At 47.2% G+C, this 12,916-nt stretch overlaps 1 protein-coding gene across 1 annotated transcript; it reads left to right on the top strand.

The window, feature by feature from the left end:
• Positions 1-6,911: 6,911 nt before the first annotated feature.
• On the top strand, positions 6,912-12,110 carry LOC121835165. Its single transcript, XM_042289125.1, has 2 exons — positions 6,912-7,185; positions 8,279-12,110. The coding sequence occupies exon 2, from the start codon at positions 8,287-8,289 to the stop codon at positions 9,715-9,717; it is 1,431 nt and encodes a 476-aa protein (XP_042145059.1). The 5' UTR covers positions 6,912-7,185; positions 8,279-8,286; the 3' UTR covers positions 9,718-12,110.
• Positions 12,111-12,916: the final 806 nt, after the last annotated feature.

The following is a 12,916-nucleotide window of genomic DNA, read 5'->3' as shown; positions in this document are numbered from 1 at the left end:
GATCACAGAATTAAGACAGTTTTGCGAAAGTTTATGGTCATTTGCCAAGTGTTACACCAGGCGCAGGAGCTTGCAAACGAACTGTTAAGGAAGTTATAGCCTTTAATTAAGGGAGTTAATCGTGTGGTACAGGGCGTAGTCGTCAGCGTAACGACGTATTCTAGTTGCGATGTTACGTGGTAAATTGTTGATGTAGAGCAAGAAAAGAAGCGGACCAAGAACAGAGCCTTTTGGAACACCTGATGACACATCGGCAATAGAAGGCTTGGAGGTGTTGAATCATACATACTGTGAGCGATGGGAAACAAAACTTGATATCCAGTTAACAAGGGAAGGGTTGTTTAGTATCATTAAAAGTTTGTGCAAACGTTTCGAATGGGGAACAGTATCGAAATCTTTAGATAGGTCTGTGAATATTGCATCCACTTGGTTGCCAATGTTAAGAGACTGAGTGATGTTGTGAGTAAATTCAGTTAGTTGTGAATCTGTGACCACGTCGAAACCCGTGTTGAAGATCACATAAAGTGTTGTTAGTTTCAAGGGACGCCATGATGTGTTTGTAGATTAAATGCTTCAATATTTCGCATAAATGAGTTGTTAAAGAAATGGCCTGTAATTAGTTAACGGACGTATGTCGCCGGATTTATACAATGGAAGGACTTTTGCAAGTTTCCAAGACAAGCGAACTGCTGCGGTTGACAGTGATTTCTGAAAAAAGAAACAAAAATAGCGAGGTACCGACTAGTTTAAAGAGAATACCGAACACGAAAGGAATTATGAACGCGGTCAGGGCTAGGGTTTTTTCTAGAATCTAAATTCGACACCATGTTTAGTACGCCCTCATCACGCACAGTTGCATTACAAATTGTAGAATGTGAATTATTAATTAAAAAAGGATTTTGAGATTGTCCATGCTATACACCGCTTGGAAGTATTATTGAACGCAATGGCGATTGTTAGTGGATCGCCACTGAATACGTCGTGAATTGTAAGAGAGCCTGAAGAAGAACTACCGGTTAAAATGGATTGCGAAAATTTACCTGGGTTGCTTTTTATTAAATTTTGCACTGTAACTAAAAAATAGAACTCTTAAGTCAAAGTTCCTCCTTCGCTTCGTTAAACTGGGCAATCATCACTGAATCACCGGAACGTCTCACAGGCCGGAGTCTATTGACACAACGTGATAAATGGAATATTTTACGTGTTAGCCAAGAAACAGAAAGATTATTTTTTAGGCACCCCAATCTTTTTGATTCCTGAGGTTTTCTTCTTTTCTTTCTTCAGTCAGTCTGTCCTTATCCTCTATCGTTTTATATAACCTCAACGTTTGGGCAAACAATCCCTCTCTGTCTGATTTTATCTTTCTGCGCGACATATAGCCGAACAAAACTCTTTTTAGCCTTGCTGCTGTCTTCTGCTAACGGAACGGAAACTGATAGGAACCACTTTTCATCAAAGCGACGTTCTGTTCGGCGCTGGGAGATGGAGGCAGAAAGAAAAATGACTACGTTTCACACTGTCTTGCTGGTGCTCCCATGGTGTCCTGGCAGCTAGGTTTGTTTGCTTCTGACTAGCAGTTAGTATTACATTACTATCGCTCTTGAAGTATTTTCTTTTTCCGTTTAAACTCACAATGGGTTGTAATAATTGCGAAATCTAATATGACATCCTTTTTTTTTATGAAATCTGAATGTATGTGAGCGTTTGAACTTAAACATTTGCCACAAAAAAACCCCGTAAAACGTCAGATTAAAATGTAATTAAGTGCCGTTTCCTGTTTTTTTTTTAAAGAACGACGCTCATTGAACAGAAAAAAAAAAAAATAACGAGATGCTTAATTTCTATCTGATATTTCTAAAGCATTTTTCTTGACATTTGGAAACACGGTCATTGAATACTTAGAAGAAAAACGCTTCTTTTTATCATAAAGATTTATTAATAAGAAAATGCTATGGCAAGAAGAAACACAATCTTACCTTGCTCGGGCCTTCCTCAAAGAAAAAAAACGAATCAATGCTTATGAGTGTGCCTTTTCAAATTGCACGCCGTGGATCATTACTGCAACATAAAAGAAACCAAAAACAAAAACGAGAAGCAAAATACTCACAAATAAGCCATGCTTAGTTATCACCTTCCTTAAAAGGTGTTGACAGATCTGTTTAGGATTTACAGACTGTTAAAAAAACGCAGTGAAAGCTACATTAATACGTTCTGTGCAGGTAAGTGATACGGTCAGGGTGATATAATATAAGTGGCTAATCGTCCCAAAATTTTAGTCAAAGGACATTTTAATTAATAAATATAAACATATGGTTACTATGAGAAACTTGCTGAAAGTCTTCGAAGGAAACAGTGTGTCGTCTGCTCGCAGCTCCTGTCGGGAGATGTCCCCACAAGTAGATAGCGTCGCTAACTATAGATCTTCTGCTGCGAATGCGCCCGACCATGACTTCGGCAAGTTTATTTTGCTCTTATTTTTTTCAGGAAGGGAACTACGCCTGAAAATTTCACTCGATAAAACTGACCTGCTCAATGCACATTCCGTGAAAGTTCGAGCTTGCTCAGTGCAGGCGCCCATTTTTACGACCCGTTTTACAATCAAAAGTCTGTTTGGAAAACCGTATAAAAGTCTGTTCTTCCCTCCTCTCTATACTTATAGCTCCTATGCATTCCCATTTGTAGATATAAGACGTCAGCAAGTCACCTCATTGGCTTCATTACTTCACTATACTTCGTATTACCTTATAGCCATCGAAAGCATTGAGCCTATCTTATCGCTCAGCGATTAATAATGTTGCAGCATATACCGATAAGAACGTCGCAAAACGAATCAGAAAGCGAGAAGCGGGAACCGCATAAGCCACTCCTCTTGTCTCTTACGTTGTCGGTGACGGTGACAATGCGGAGAGAAAGTTGTCTGCATCTCGCGCAGTAGTGGCGATGACGTCAGAACGACGCCGAGCTCTGATTGGCTTTGCTTGCGAGGATAGTGGGTAGACCTCAAAACTAGATGCCTTAAGGTCTACCCATTATTTTCTGTTTTTCAATCAGCCAATAAGAGCTTGGCGTTCTGATATCATCGCAACCCCTGTGCAAAAAACTGACGAACTCGCGCTCCTCATAGGTTCGAGCGCGGCCGACGTTAAGAGCCGAAGGGACCATTCAAACACGCAAAAAGCGCAACATCATGTTTGTCGTCTTTCTGTGCGTGATTACACGCCGGCTCAACCGACCAAGTTCAGTGAGTGCGTCATGACTTTGCACTCTTATTCTGTGTATGCGTTTCTGCGAATTTTCTTGGCTTTGACAGCGCCAGGCACTGATCTCTATTGTAGTAGGCTGGATCGCGGATTAGAAGCCCGTCGGTGTCGCCACCGGCGGCCATTGCTTGACACCAGGTCATATACGCAAGCCTATGGGAGAAACGCACAAAAGTAAGAATATTGAAGCATGTACGTTGAGCTCTTAGGCGAGTATTTTATGGCGTGCTGCGGTCCTTATGTCGGATGTTTGGAGATCGAATCGGTATTTGTCAAACGTTCGAACGCCAATTAAAAAATGAAACGTACCGGAGCACCTACGGCTGAGCTGGCAAGCTAGGTCTCGTAGTGGAGTAAACAAAGGAACTTGCCGTCAATGAGACCGTCCTCGGGGAAGCCAAGAAGTTGATGAATGACAAAGAAGTTTCATCTCGACATCGGCTTTCCGGGAGTGAGCAAATTCCCCGTAGCAAAGCCTTCGAGCTTGTCGTCTGCTAAATCCAACTCAATGAAACCGCCACGACTCCGCGGTAACTCTAGGTAACTCTCGCTTCATTGTGCTGCACTGCAGCGGAGTCACTCTCGATCACAAAATATTTATTTATAAGAACTGCGATGGCTCTCAGTTTTGATGTTTGTATGGAAGCTATTTGACGGGCTTATCGAAAAGCATCCAAAAAGTTTCAGTGCCGACAACAGCTTAGAAACAGGGGAAAACGTCACTTTTTCTCGTTCTTCCCATAGAGTCTCATGCATTGGTTGGTGTCAATCAATGGCCGCCGGCGGCGACACTCGGCCCCAGCTGCCGAGGCCGGGGTCCGCGATCCAGCCTACTACAATAGAGATCAGTGGCGCCAGGATTCGGCGCTGGCTCACACGCTTGTATTTGGTTGCAACCGAATAAACCACAAGCGGTTTTTCGTTTTTTTTTTTTTTTGGTGCCCCATTGTGTTGGTTGTGAGCAGTCACATGAAGTTTAAAATCTGGTATTAGCGCACTCATTTACAACCATACACGAGGGTATAAACCATATTTTAAAATAAAAAAAAATTCCAGTTTAGTATTTTCTAATATACTTTTTTTTAGAGATTAATCTGACCGGCTGATTTAAAGCACTGAATTTTTTCTTTAACTCTGTAAACCAGACGTTTCAGGATAACAGTTCACTGCCTCGTAATAACGTTTGTTTGGTATCATTATTAGACTCATGGCTTCTTAACGAGCTATTTCAAAATCAGACTCCGCTGACCAGCTATCTTGTTACCAGTTGAAACCAAAACGAAGTCCAATCGGGTGTCACATGATATTTCTGAATAATTAAGTAAATTTGTTATAGACGCAGACGTCCGCTTCTACTTATTCATCCAGAGCTGACTAGGTGGCACAGGCCGCCGTCCAACTTAAAAGCTTAGGCCGCATCCATTAATCCACTCATCCATATAGCGCCGTGTTTGTGTATATTTACGTGGATATACGTGGATGTAGCGGACGTGACCGATCGTGTCCCCCCATCCGAGAGGCGGCACTCTCGACTTTCAGCACTGTCAGAGGAGCTTAGGACCGCGGCTTCCAACGAAGGCCGGTCGAGGTCTCGGACATTGCCTTGCCAGACCAAAGAGAAAGTCGACTCTCGATTTTGTTTTCTTCTTGCGTTCCGGGATGTCACTTCCTCTTTTTGTCCGAGTTCATGTTCTCGCTTGCTCGATTCTTGCTGTCTAATCTTTCTTTTCCTTGCCGCCTCTTAATGGACAGAAAAAGGCTTACGTAAAGCCTGCTAGTCTTCTCTTGCGTAATGCAACATGCGTATTTTCTTCTTTTTGAGTGTTTGTACTGTGGTGTCTTTGTTAGGCCCAGTAGTTCCACAGCATATCCTTAAAAATGATACTGAAGTGAACTTAGAGTTGGCAGTGGGCGATGGATATATAAAGATCATGCTCAAGGACCCGCTGCTGCAATATAGGTATCGTAGTCATTCCTCCTCGTTGCGTTAGAGATTTATGAAAAAGGCAGTAACGTTGCACCAGGATTAACTACCATCAGCGTTACCCTGAAGCAGCTTCACCCGCTCTGCCATAGCTCAATTCTGTACTATAGTCTCTAGCTACTATTCAAAACTATAGAAAAAGATTGGCTGCATGTTTGGAAGTTTTGTCATACGCCTATAAATGCGGTAGCTTCCCAGGTCGGGTGGTACGCGTACTTCGTGTGGAAACTAGGGCAGGATGACCTTTCGTTTTTCAGTGCCTAAACTGTGTGGTTATCTTAGTTCAAGTGGTGCCTATGGCGGGGTTTCGTATGGAAACAGATTAGATTACACCACTGCCTCTTTGCGACGCTGTGCGCGCTTCCATTGAACACCAACCGGGTACAGCCTTTGCGCTGAATTCCCTGGGTCACCAAGAGAAGGGAAGCGCGCTTTCCTGCCCTTTCCACTTCTCGTCGTTCCGCGCGCTCCTTCTGCATTACCCCTTTCCGCTCCTCTCCTTCTCGCCCTTTTTACCCCTCTCCACTCCGCGCCCTTTCTTGCACCACCTACATCTGCTCCTCCCGTTTTTGCGTTCCGGATCCGCAGCTCAGTCAGCAGCGGACTCGGCTTCCACGCCTGTGACTGGGGTTCGATCCCTGACACCGGTTGCCGTTTTTATTAAGATTGTTTAGCAGCTACAGGCTGACCGGCCTCCACATATCGTGCTTACGCGACTCCTGAGGTCGCTTGGCCCTATAAAACTGCCGCTTAAAAAAAACAAAAAAAAAACTGTGATTTCACTGTCCTGAAAAACACGGAGACGGTCAGTAGCGGTGAACAGTAAGGAAGGATCTGAGCGAGTGATGAAACTGAGAATGCGAACAGGCCACAAGTGTTGCGATGCGCGTAGGGATATTTTGCGTGAACTTCACTTGCTCGTTGTTGCTACGCACATCGCATCAGTTATATCTAATGGTATTCTGAGTTTTGTCATTTGTTCGGATCATTTGATGGTTCTCGCCCCGATTAAATGTCGTTTTGTCCTTCGGAAAGTGAACTCGTCGATTTCTTTTAACGTGCAGGAAAGAGATAGAAGGCGAACATGTTCACCCCTGTTCTCACGGAACTTAATTTTGAAATATATTTGAAGATGTACGCCGATTTTTACCAGAATAATGAGTGACATTTATTACACTAAGTAATCGAATAATATGTCTAGTATCTAATAAAATTGTTACAAAGTATGGCAAAATTATAATTAAATAATTAAACATTTGGTCAACGTATTTATTGGATGGTGGAACAAAACTATCTTTAGCTATGGAAGAGCGTACTTTATGGCTGTAATTTTATTTAAATGGTTGATGTTTTGGCATGTATTAAAAGGCGGTGGGTCGATATCACAATGAGCGTTAGGAAGTGCTTTTGAAGTAATCTGAAGGCCTGGTATTCACCTTGACATGTTTATTTGATTCAAATACAAAGCAGTGAACTTAACAAAAAAAGCAACGGAGTACCTTAATTGACTTTTTATTTATCTTTCCGCCTACTCCATAACGACATGAAAAACTAAAAAAAAAAAAACGAAACACAATGTGACGTCAGTAGGGAGGAATTTCTCAGCAAATAGCAAAGAAGCAATAGACCATTTGCAGTCTCTCCCAAGCGCCCCGGCGCGCGCGCGAGGAATCTTGGGATCGGTGTTCTGTCGGCCCCCGTCGTCTGGCTGCTCTCCGTTGGAATCGCATCACCTCGCCCTAGACATACTTTTCATCTTCGTTGTTTATACTTAATAATCCTCTTTTTTATCTACTCCAGTGTATTTTTCTTGTTCATAAGTGTATCTATTTCGTTCAGCGCTTTGTATTTCTTCTGTATATTACGTGTTTTTGTGCATATTCCATCGTTTTCGACGCGGCCGTCGACGGACACCACGCCGCTTCGTTCGCCGCTCCCGGGGTGAGTACTGACTGTTGCCGTTACGCTCTATCCCGCTCCTAGGCCGTTCATTTAACTCGTGTGCGGTCGCGAGAGAGCAGTTTCGAACATCACTACAAATGTCACCGCTGTAAGCAGAGAAATAAAGTAGTCATCACGAAGCGAAGGCCGACATGCCTTCGCTTCGTGATGCGCTCGCCCTGTGAAATGTGAGCGTGGGATATCGAGTACTGCTTGCGTGCTCAACATTCGGGACGGTGCTTTGTCGTTGCGATCTTTTTGCCCTTCGGACGCTTGCGAAGCTGTACCAGCGGTCGGCGTGCCTCGGCAGCGCTCGTCAACAACCGTCCGCGCAGCATCACATCCTTCGCGTTCGGTTCTTCGTCGCGGCGGGAGAAGGGGTTCTGACTGCGTTTTATGCATAGTATGGGGGAGATTCCATTGTTTATCGAAATTACAGTTCAGCTAGCGCGCTCACTGTGGTGAGGCAAGATTGCCCCTGCGAACCGCGCTAACACAGCGTCCCGCGAGTGCATATCTTTATTGATCATCCCGTTTTCACGCAAGCGCGTGCATATGAAATGCTAGACACTTTTTAGTGGCTCTGCGAACTGCTTCTTTTGGACGAACACTGACGCATTGAAAGCTGGAGTGTCTTTGCCACTCCTGTACAACACTTCACGGTCGTGCCAGCAGCTTTATGCTGCTGGCACGAAACGGATTATGGTCAAAACGCGTTCTTCGTATTCAGAGCTGCACTATATCATGGACACTGACAGGGCAGCAGCAACAAGCAGCTCAGTGACACTGGAGATGCTTGTCCCCAATGCCAGTGCGTGGCTTGCTTTCAGAATGCTCCTTCGACTGTGTAATGTTCGAAAGTGCACAAGAAGTTGTAGATTACAAAAGCTGGCATGTTTGCCTAATAGCAAACGCTCTTTTTTTAGCACAAAGTTTACAGCAGGCTTTTTTTGAGGGGTTGTTACCCTAGATGAACTCTTACTTCGCAAGTTTAGGTTAATTCTGTTAAAACAACACCAAACCCATTAAAAAACTGTGTTGGTCAAATTTCCGTCCTCCTTTTAAAACGCTGACTGAGCTGCCTTTTTTTCAGGGAAGGCTATGGCGACACGGGATGTACCAGAGCCGCAAGAGCTACCACTTCCAGCAGGACCTTGGACCAAGCAGCTGAAGGACTTTCCTTCCGCATTCTCGGAAAGCCACATCCAAGGGCATGGCCAAGCAGCTGGAGCACAGAAGCACACAAGTTCTGGCTACAAAATGTTCAAGGCCCACAAAGTGCAGAACATCTTCCTCCACACCACAAGTGCATCAGAGACAATTGTCAAGGCTAACGTGGAGGCTTCCATGACCCTTACGAAGCGATACGCAGTGCATGCTGTGCTCTGCCAAGATGGGCAGGTCAGCAAGGCTTCCTGTTCCTGCAAGGCTGGACAAGGCGGTGTGTGCAAGCATGTGGCAGCACTGCTTTGGCACATGCTAGACCTGATAAGGGAGGGAAGGTCCTACATCCCGGATGCTCTGGCCTGCACTGAGGGAGCAAGGCAGTGGGGCCCATCTTCAAAGAGAGGTGCAAGTACGGTGTCGTTCAACGAACTAGAATTCGTCAAGCACGACTCTAGCAACAAGGCGAAGAGTGCGAGAAAAACCACGGAAGTGCATGTGGACGTGGCGCAGGCAACCGTCAAGAGGCTGCATACAGATTTCATTGAGAAGGGAATATTCCCAATGTTTGCGGACGTGATGGAAGAAGCTGCCTTCACACCCTTGCCAAGGAAGGTTCAGGAGCACTCGAACACGGATGATGGGGCCTCTGCAGCACGGATCAGCTTGCCCATAAAAGAGTGCTGGAATCACCAGATGCCACCAAGCGATCCATGCACCCTGACTCTTACACAAGCTCAGCACCTGGAGGAACAGACACGTGGCCAAAGCAGAAGTATGCTGTGGCACACGGAACGTGAGAAAAGGATCACGGCATCACAGTTCGGAGACATCGTCAAACGACAAGCACCCGTGAACGAAAAGTTTCTCAGGACGATTTTCTCGGGCGGACATGGCACGACACGTCACATGAGGGCGGGACTTCAGAATGAGGCGGCTGCTCTGAAGCGCTACAAGGCCAAGCAAAAGGTCCAAGTCTTCAGTGTTGGCCTTTGCATCAACCCTGGCCTTCCCATGCTGGGGGCATCACCAGACGGGCTGGTCTGGGACGAAGATATACAGGAGTACGGACTAGTCGAAGTGAAGACCGTGTCACGGGCGATAGATGCGAACCTGACGACCTTCGAGGAGGTGATGAGCAGAGGGTTTGTGGAGTTTATCCATGCGGACAAGAGTGTCGACAAAAAGCACAAGCACTACTACCAGGTGACAGGACAACTTGCGCTCACAGGACTGGAGTGGTGTGACCTTGTTGTTGACTGGGCGAAAGACTGCTGGGTCACACGGGTGCCCTTTGATGAGGCACTCTGGGTGAACGTTATGGTGCCACGCCTGACAGACTTTTTTTTTAAATATCGGAAAGACTGAGTGTTGATCATAAAATTGTAGTGTCTGTTGTGGGCGGTTCTAGTGCCAAGTTTGGACACTTTTGGTAATCGGGTTGCAAACACTGCCCGCGTGGGTGGGCGGCTCCGTACGTCAGCCTGCTGGTTTCGACTTCGACAACACCGGTTCTTGGCCTACCCGGTTTACGCAACTCGAGGAGTACGCTTATGCCTCCGTACTTCGCCAAGCACCACCGGACATTCAGGTGCGGACACTTCTCTACTGCATGGGCCCCGAGGCTCGGGTCCTTCTCGACATGTTCGGCTTGAACGCCGCCTCCCTGAACAACTACAACACGGTGGTCAAGCGCTTCTCGGAACACTTCCTGTACCCCGTCAACGAGGTGTAAGAGTCCTCGAGGTTCCACGAGCGGGTTCAGCAGCCGGGAGAGAGCGTCGACAGTTACTACGCCGAGCTCTGCAAGCTTGTCAAGTGGTGCAACTACCCGTCCCCCAAAGTCGAAGAACGCCTGGTTCGCGACCGGTTCGTTGTTGGTCTTTGCGACGAACGCCTGTCCGGCCAGCTCTGCTGGAAAGCCAAGCTCAGCCTCAAGGACGCGTGGACGCAGGTGAGGCAGATCGAAGACGCCGAAAAAGAAAAAAACTGCTCGCGGGAGTCGAGAGTGTCCAGGTCACCGTCAACGTTGACGCCACCAAGTCTTGTCATGGTCCGACGCACCAACGCAAGACAACAAAACGGTCAGACGACGCATCAGCAGTGTCTTCACTTGGCGATAACGACCCAGGTTCCTGCAGCTACTGCAGTCGGGCCCCCCACACACGCTCAGACTGTCCTGCTCGGCAGTCTCTGTGCAATTATTGCAAGAAGAAGGGCCACTTCGCGGACGTCTGTTGCGCTCGGAAACGAAAGCAGAGCAAGGTGGCGTTCCTTACCGCTCCACGCAATCCTCGAGACTGAGAAGGCCAAGGCCAAGTACGTTGAGGTCAATGTCGACAACTACACGGCGATATTCAAGGTAGATTCCGGCGCGGAGGCGTCTGCTGTTTCGGAAGCCTTCCCGAACTTACCTCATCATCTGGACAAGGTCGACGACCTGCTGACAGCACCAGGAGACCAGTCGCTAAAAGTCATTGGGTACTTCATGGCTACCCTCCTGTGGCGAGGCAAGACCGGTCATCAGCGTCTGTACGTGATCAAGTCCCTCTCTATGCCCCTGCTCGGGTTCCCAGCCATCCAGGCTCTGGGTGTGGTAAAGTTCTTGGACGACATGAAAGTGCCGGCACCGCAGGGACTTTTCAGAGGTCTCGGCACGCTCAAGGAGGAGTACAAGATTCGGCTACGCCCGGATGCGGTTCCGTTTTCACTTAGTGTTCCATGCCGCATACCGATACCCCTGCGCGAGGTGGTGCAAACAGAACTGGCCAAACTGGAGCAAGACGGAGCCATTCGGCGTGTCACCAACCCCACACCTCGGGACGCTGGACTGTTCATGGTTCCAAAGTCGTCGGGAGGTTACCGTGTCTGTATCGACTTTACAAAATTAAATCAAGTTGTCCCGAGAGAACGTCATGTGCTCCCCACCGTCGATCAAGTCCTGGGACTTCTGGGCGATGCGGCAGTCTTCTCGAAGCTCAAAGTTACCTCAAGCTTCCATCAGGTCAAGCTTTCCAAGGACTCTCAAGAGCTTACGATGTTCATTACGCCGTATGGGCGTTATTGCTTTTGCCGACTCCCATTTGGCATCACGTCGGCCCCTGAGTTTTTCCAGCGACAGGTGGCGTGGATCTTGGAAGTCCTAGACGGATTGGTCAACATGGTCGACGACATCCTAGTCTTCGGCAGAACGAAAAAGGAACATGACCAACGCCTGCGGCAGGTGCTGTTGTGTCTCTCCGAGGCCGGCGTCACCCCTAGCTTCCGTCGACGGTTCGGCCTCAGGTGGACCTGTCTACTCGCGTCATCGTGATGTGCCTCGTCCAGCATCACCACCACGTGTTCGTGGTGATGGTACGGGCCGACACTACTCAACCCATTCTGGAAGACAAGTGGTCGCTCCCAAGAGACTCAATCTGTAAAACTTTGTTTTTTTTCACAGCCAAGGTGTCCGATACTCTCCTTGAACATTCTAAAGGGGGGATTTTGCGGGCGGTGCTAGTGCCAAGTTTGGACACTTTCGGTAATCGGGTTGCAAACACTGTGCCCACGTCTTGTGTAAAAAGCCATTGCCTCGTGTGATAAAGGTGCCTTTTGGTTCCTAGCTCTGGACGCTCAGTTGGTTGCTTGCCGTCGCTGGTGGGCTGTGCAGTTTCACCGCCGGCCACAGCCCGGCACGGCAGTGTCACAAAGGAATCAACCTCATTTTTAATGCCAAAGACTTGGAGAACATATAATAAACCAACTTTTGTGAACTGAAAGTGGCTGTCATGACAAGTAGTTGGAATGCCTCAGACTGCTCATGTCGGCACAAGAATTTGTTGCAAACTGTAGCGCGTACCTCTGTCCGATATAGTAGTCGCAATATTTGTGTACTGAAAATAGAGTTTGTGCACTGTGCATGCTAAATTTCATACACTTTTCCATTGTTTACAAACCCACGCCCCAGCGTGTAATCTTCACAGCCTAGCATGCGCGTGGTCGTCAGTTGTGAAACCGTCCAAAGCACGCGCCATACACACAAACACTAAAGATGGTATGAGAGCGTGTGACACCTAAAGAGGGCATGATCCTCTTCTGCATTATGCGCGAAAGTTCCAACAACGACCATGTGCTGTGGCTACCAACGCCGCTTCCGGCGGCCCACCTGGGAGCAAAATTGGTTTACGGTAGTGTCGTTACTGATTTCAGCGCTATTGATGGTGAAATTTTGGTTGCACGTCAAGGTCCCCACATGTTCTTCCTCTGGGGTGACAGACATCTTCCTTTGGTTTAATCTGTAAACCCTCTAATCTTCATTTGCTGGGGCATATTGACGGAGAATTTTAGTAATTCGCACAATTTACAATGCAACAGCTTGTTTTCAACATCTTGAATTTTTGCCTGTGGCACACGCAATGGCATCTCAGTTAAAGCCCCTTCATGTTTTAAAAGTAGCGCAAAGTGCGTCGATGCACGAGGCACGTGCAACATGCAGCCCTTGGGAAGATCATGGCGACACAGCGCAGCACTGAGCTAGATTTCAGACGCCATGTCCTTCCCAGAAGTGGCACACGGTACGTGTCTC

The sequence above is a fragment of the Ixodes scapularis genome, unplaced genomic scaffold (genome assembly GCF_016920785.2).
Source record: "Ixodes scapularis isolate PalLabHiFi unplaced genomic scaffold, ASM1692078v2 PGA_scaffold11__112_contigs__length_91849675, whole genome shotgun sequence".
NCBI lineage: Eukaryota > Metazoa > Arthropoda > Arachnida > Ixodida > Ixodidae > Ixodes > Ixodes scapularis.
Note: the sequence above shows the minus strand (reverse complement) of the source record. Positions and strands in the feature narration are given on the sequence as shown.